Raw genomic sequence first — 7274 nt, 5'->3', positions numbered from 1 at the left:
TTCTTAAGGGTTGCCATGCTGGTGACAAAATAACAACAAAATTTATATGGAAAATCCAAACAAATTCCAATCACATGTTTTATTTACGGTATGGGGTGAAAATAGAGAAGTCTGTACATTACTTATTTTTTGGTCAAGTTTTCAACCACTGGGCGACTTCTATTTTACAGAAACTATTATACAGAGTCGTTCAAAGAAGGAATTGTCTGTGGCACCCTCCCTGTAGCAGCAAACCTGCAAACCTAAATACTCTTTAAACCATAATCTTAATTAAATAGGAGATAAATTTGACATGTTTAAGAACACATTTAAGTAAAAATCCCATCTGTTGAATTAATAAAAGGCGATCTACCACGTTTACCCTGTAAGTAAAATGATAATAAAGTGATCACTTCCAAGTCAATAAAGTTTATTATAGAACGAGGGACTTACTTATCTATTTTTGTGTAAACCCTTCTGCATCATCTTTCTGTCACTCAAGACAATGAAAAACAGTTACCGGTATATTGTTTTGCAAAGCAAGAAAGATAAATTCTTCCCCTGCGTTGAAATCTATAGATTTGTATGACTTCTTTTGTCCGGTACCTAACTTTGGGCACATTTGGACCTTCTGATTGAAACAAAATTAAATATGTTGATAGAGTACAGAACAGAATTTTAGGATGATTGAACAACAATTTTGCATAATATGTTAGGTCACAAATCGGATAATGTACAACATTTTTGGGTGAGTTGTTTATGGTATTCACGGTTTTAGTTGTCTTATTGAAATCTAGAATTATCTATTGCAATAAATTACTGCAAAAACCTCCTGAATATTTTGTCATTATCATTGAGTAAGATGTCTTGTCTAGGTACCTTTATGTCTAAGACCAGCAAGCCATGACCAATGGTCAAGAACAGTTGGGTCCAGTTTTAAACCATCAAAAAGACACTGATTTTTCTCAGACCTGAACAGGTGCATCATCTCAACTCAACCTTATCTGTGAAATACACATTTATACAAATTGTATTATATCTGTTTAAACACATTTTTACAATTAAACCTAAACTTTGATTTAAGGTAATGAATCATCATTGAAAAACTAGCACTTTATTAGAAGAAGCCAACAAAATCGCTGAATATTTTACAAGTCATGAGTTGTAGGGGTCACCAAGACAGTGGTTTACTGGGACTTCTGGAAGTGTGCGTTGAGAGGACCTTCGTCTGCGTAGCCAGCGATCTCCTGCGGCACGACAGCGCTCTCCTCCACTCCCGTGCATGGGCGACACATACACTCCAGCGGGGCTTTTGTGATCACCTATTAAAACAGCTGGTTTCAACCACAGCACTATGGTATAACATTTTTTGCTTTTATCTTAGATAATGGATTAGCTTTTAGCCTAGACATTCCATCTCCATGTTAAGATTGTCCAAATTAATTGAGCCATTGGCAGAGTACGTTCATGCAAATTAATGATTTATGTAAAACACCAACTAAACCATTATTGAGGACTCTCAAATGAAGTGATTGATTTAGACTTCTCAGGTATTTCAACCATTTTAATCTTTAAAACAGTAACCTGGAAAGTCGAGACTACACAACTATTTTGAAAAGATAGTTACAAAATCCACGTGACATGAGGAAAGGACGCCAAATATGGGGTTTCACTTACCTTCCTAAATTTCCTCTCCCCTGCTTTAGCCTTGGGACAGAAAAGGGACACACTGGCCTCCCTCTCCCCGCTCTCCTGGCAGCACATGCAGGATCTCTCCATCTGCCAGATTTTCGATCCGCTCACCTTTGCAACAACAAGAGAAATGCGGATTAGAGTTGAATCCATCAGTTTTGCACCTACAAGTTCCATATAAAAACATACAAGTGATTGATGTTGCCCCTACAAGTTGTAAATTTTCCAGTGTGGTGACACTCTCCATTGTCGTAGAATAAATACGGGTCATCTATCAATATAGGTTCTTTGGAAAAGGCAAAGACTTCTTTGGTGAAGGTGGGTAGATCTTTACCTATCAACCTTTTCCCGCTCCACTAGACCAGTGAAGTTATATAATATACCTAAAAGTAACTAGTTAGAAATGAAGTGAGTTATTTTAATTACATTTTTCTACAGGGTACCGGTAGTAAAATAGTCCCGGGAGGATTAAATGTTTCAAAAAGTAACAAAAAAAAGCTTCAAAACTTGGTACACAGGGTCTGGACATTAAAATAATGTCAACCCATTATTCAGTGATACACTACCATCTCAGGGGGATGGTCAACATTGATCTTATAAGCTACAGTAAAAATCTTATTATTGTATTGTACGTTCAGCAGTGCGAGGGGCAGGAATTCTCACCCTGCGGTACCGGCACCACTGGTGGGGGGGTGGGAAATGTTGTCCTTATCCAATGCCAACAAACTTGCTTCAATGTGATCTTAGCGACACACAGGGAACGTTGTGTTTGATTGCCGCGTTTTGTGCAAGTGTTGCTTCAACTTTTGGTCCGCTTTGTTTCTGTGTCGGCCATTCTGATCATTTTCGGTGCTTCGTCTTTGTGTCAACTATATTGTGCAAGGTGTTGGCTTAGTACTATTTTGTAATATTAATGATTTGGTTATAGTTTTTATTATTTCCATACAAAATATATTTTTTTACATATTAAAAAAATTTTGAAAACATTTTTGTTACCGTATTGAAATTTTTTAACACTAAAAGACTTTACATAATGGCAGTGGGGGGTTGTAAATATATTTTGTATACAAATATTGATGTTATAAGAACTATTGAATATAAAAATCTATTTCCTGTGTGACTGTGAGCGTATGGGGCTGAAAAATAGTTAGGGGTTGGACGAGGACCGGCATCAGTACCTAAGGACAGGAATTCCCGCCCCAGAAGTGACGTCATCAATTTCAGCCAAAATCGACACTGAGACATGTAGATTTATCATTTTTGATACCCTGACATCCTTTTAAGTTAGTTATCACATTATAATATTTTTGAATTTTAGGGTCGCAATAATCGTAATTAGCACTGAACGTGTTAATGAACCATGGTAAAAAAAACTATTGTAATCTAATTAATAATTAATTGTAATTGTATCTGACACATGAATGTGCTCTAGTAATATTTCAATTAAGAATTTGTCTATTGTCTAATAAAGAAATTTTAATCTGTATATGTTTATTATATTGATCCATGCAAATTTGTCACTCGACTATGTTGAAAAGAATTGACTAGTTAGTAAAAGCTATCAAAAACAGTGTCATAATGAAAATTGAAAAATCATAAATCATTCAAAAGATTGTTTGACAAACTTCTAACATTTATTATTCAAAACCCAGTTGGTGTTATAATTTACAAGTACGTTACCTTTGACTGTTACCAATTATATTCCATAATAACAACTCATAACTGTGGTATTACTTTTTTAGTTACAATTATTATTATCGCTTAAACCTAAATAATTAATAATTAAATACTTATATCGATGCAAATAATCACATTTAAAGTTAAAATAGCGCAGTGAGGTATACTTTCATATGAGCATAAATTAACAATTTTAAATTTTACAATATAAAATGTAGGCCTATCTAAAAATTGAATAAAAAAATATTAATATTGAGTTTGCAAACCAGCTGATGCTAGGATGATGCAATAGCTGCAGCTTTTGCTTGGGCCAACCAGTGACTTCCGATCCTCAGTTGTACTCATTTCACTAAAAACATCTACTGTGTAATACCTTATTCTGTAGCATAAATGGCTTGTTACTTGTGCTCTATTAAGTGGGGATCTTTTCCCAATGGAAGTGAACACAGCAAAAATAAGCTAAAGGTAAATATTTTACTTGAGTCATTTACAATTTTAAAGATATTAATGGCATATAAAATAGTTATGCTATAGTTTGTAAGAATGAAGTTGACAATTTTTATGTACAACAAAATTGGCATTAAATTAGATAATATTTATTTTTAATTGTATCTTGGAGGCAATATTTGCACCAGTGGGGAATAATCCGGGATATAAAAAATATTTTGAAAGAAACCTAGCCGAGAATTTATAAAATACCAGTTTACCTTTGCAACATGAATTTATCTAGAATTTAAAATTAAAAACCCTGTTAAAATAGCTTAAAACATCTATTATAATAATATAGAGTTGTACAGTAGCTGCCTAAGTAATTTTTGTATTCAAATAACAAATATAAAAAACTTTTTAGTCAAACCAAATTTTTTTTAGCTCTGTTTAAAAAAATAACTGGCTCATTTCTGTACAGCTGAGCTTAGTAAAAATCGTCAATTTCTAATCTATCAAAACATATGATTATACAAACAAAATTATCCTTTGTCAAACACATTTTAAGCTCAACAGGAGCACTTCCGGTCCTATAACTTGTTTTATTACGTTACGAGCAGTACTGTTCAGACAGCGGACTTTTAAATAAACTGTCAAATTATACTACGGTACTTAAAAAATGTACTAGAGTATGGAATGACAGTTTATTATTTAGAACCAAGATGATTTGTTTTTAATTTAGACAAATGGCAATTCACTTAGTCGACAGGTTAGCGGCAGCGGGGGTATTTTAAATTCTTTCCGTAAGGGATTTGGATAGCAGGCGATTCCGATAGTTTGAGTTTGTATAAATGGTGTTCTACTGTAGCTCACCTGAAGGTAGCTGCTGCAGCGACCTGTGCAGGCGAAGGAGGGGATGGGCTTGGGCACACAGCCGGGGTACTGCAGTACATGTATCACTGGAGTCACCTGGCAGTCCTCTGACGAGACAGGGGACTGCTTGGGTGAGTCACCCGCCAACACACACACCCACAGCAGGGCTACCAACACTGCAAACAAGCACAAACCTTGCTACACTGTACTCTTAGTTGTTGAAAACCCAATGCTAAATGACATCTGAGTCCATCAATTCTGCTTGAGATTGAACTAACTTTAAGATTTGAAGGCAACACTACAACCAATTGGCTACCCAGACTTATAGTGTATATGATTACATAGCCTCTTATTTAGAAAATGCTCAAAAAGTTGGGAGTGTTTTTGTGAAGCCATAAGCAGGAAAATGAGGGTTGAAGTTGCTGAATCCATAAAAAATTATCAAGCATCCTAAAAATATTTTTAAATTGAGAGAAAAGAATTTATTTATAAAAATAAATACAACTGCCTTAAAAAATAAGGTTGCCAATGACACAGAAACAAATTTACACTTCAAATATTGAAGAATTATAACAGCTATAAGACTGATTAATTTTGATGTTTGCCATATAAATGATTTCTCATTTATTTTTGTATTTTGTGTTTGCACAATTAATTGAAATAGCAATTATAATATGAATGGTATCATTGGTATCACTGATAACTTAATTAAATTGATTTTTTCACTGATAATGTTGTTTTACTTATTATAAGGATAACATTGGCCAGGGAGACATTGGCCACCTCCATATAATATCAGTAGAGGAAAGATTTACTAATCAGCATTAATAATCTAGTTCAACAATATCAAATAAAATACTCAACATAATAATTTTAATTTTAATTTAGGTAACTTAATTAACTGGCAAATGAGATGAGTGCAGTAAACATTTATAATTAGTATATTTTAAACTATAGATTTTAATACAAAGTATATAATGGTTTCGAACAAAAAAATCACACATTTTCCTTAAGATTAGCTTTTGAACTAACCTGTGTCAGTAACTGTGTGAATTAGCCCCATTGCTGTAAATAAAACTATGTATGGAGGAAATTACTAGCAAATCATAATACTGTTTCTGGAATCAGACTTGAAAACATAAAAAACATGGTTTAAATGAAATGAAAGACAGACACGGAGTGGGGACAAATCAGGTCTGAAGTGACTTATATACTTTCAGCCTCATGGGTTTTCCACCCACATACCTCCCACTCTCTCCATTCAAAACATTCTCCACATTTAAACCCCTTTATTTCAATGTATCCTATTTACAGTAATATTTTAACAACTTAAATTTATAAAATAAATAACAATATAAAACAGATATTATTTATCTTCATCTTTTAAAGTTCCGTTCTTAGTTTTAACAAATCATGGGGTTCTCAATATAAAAAGAACACGGTATTTTTAATAAAGTTTTTTTTACTCTTTTATTAATTAAATTGGTTGGAAAACAAAAAAATATAGGTTATATTACCATTGATTCGTTTCAATTAGATAAACTACCATGGTTTTGAAGCCCTTGATCAAAGGCGTGCATAGAGGAACAAGCGAGACCGGACCCCCCCCCCCAGGGCCACAAATATTTTAATATTAAATCCCCAAGATAAAAAGATATGATATTTAGCGCTTTTAGATACCCTAAACCAGCAATATTGAACACATATTTTTCCAAATGTTCCTGGGGGGAGAACCCTCACACCCTATGCCCCCCGGAAAAGCCCTAGTCTACTGCCTGAACCCCCCCCCCCCCCCAGGGCAAAATCTTGAGCATGCCACTGCCCTTGATGGATACATGTTCAAGTTTGTATAGTCATTAAGCACAAGCAACCTTGGAAATTAATATAAATAATTACATGTAAACTTGAAATTTGCCATTGACGTCTTCAAAACCACGGTAGTTTAGCTACGGTACTTGAAACAAATCACTTGGTGATACACACGGTAATTTAACCTATTTATTTTAATAATCAGAGTGATTCAGAGGCAACGCCAAAATGTAATTGGAAAAGTAGATTTGTTAAGTTTTGGTCTTGGTAAAACGTAGTTGGTTGTGTTGGGCAGCTTCGAGTGTCCATGTGAGAAAGCTAGAAACTAAATCATTGTCGGTTTTTTGTATAAAATACCAATTTATCGAACGATTTTCAATATCTCAATCCTAAAATGCAAGGTAAATATAAAAAAGTGTGTTTTACTTATAAAAGAAAGGGGTGTTATATTTACAGTATTTGGCATTGGGGGTCATAAGAGGGAGACTCGCCCTCCCCACTTTTAGGGAGGTGTACATTAATTAATGTAATGTTTATTCATAAACCCAATAACTTCTGTGTAGTTTTTGCTCCTCTACTGCTAAAGGTCAATTGCCGCCACTGTCTATTTTATAAATGATTAATTGATAGTACAGTATTATTTTATTTTATAGACATTAGGACAAGAGTACTACGACCTTCTTATTATCTCTTTAGTTTCATACTTGTGTCTTTGACTATAACTAGTGTCCCTGTTGCTCGAATTTGAGCAATTGTTAAGAATTACAGGCGCTATTTTAAAACGAATAACAGTCATAATTTCTTATGACTAAAAGATT

General features: G+C 34.0%; 1 protein-coding gene across 1 annotated transcript; it reads right to left on the bottom strand.

The window, feature by feature from the left end:
- Positions 1–1091: 1091 nt before the first annotated feature.
- On the bottom strand, positions 1092–5813 carry LOC128992271 (bursicon-like). Its single transcript, XM_054415761.1, has 4 exons — positions 5680–5813; positions 4648–4823; positions 1657–1782; positions 1092–1301 (listed from the first exon to the last, which is right to left on the bottom strand). The coding sequence occupies exons 1-4, from the start codon at positions 5708–5710 to the stop codon at positions 1167–1169; spliced, it is 468 nt and encodes a 155-aa protein (XP_054271736.1). The 5' UTR covers positions 5711–5813; the 3' UTR covers positions 1092–1166.
- Between the last annotated feature and the right edge of the window lie 1461 nt (positions 5814–7274).

This window comes from Macrosteles quadrilineatus, unplaced genomic scaffold (assembly GCF_028750875.1).
Source record: "Macrosteles quadrilineatus isolate MER2022 unplaced genomic scaffold, UCM_ALF_1.0 Scaffold_4__1_contigs__length_99947679, whole genome shotgun sequence".
NCBI classification, from domain to species: domain Eukaryota; kingdom Metazoa; phylum Arthropoda; class Insecta; order Hemiptera; family Cicadellidae; genus Macrosteles; species Macrosteles quadrilineatus.
This window is presented reverse-complemented; position numbering and strand designations above follow the sequence as displayed.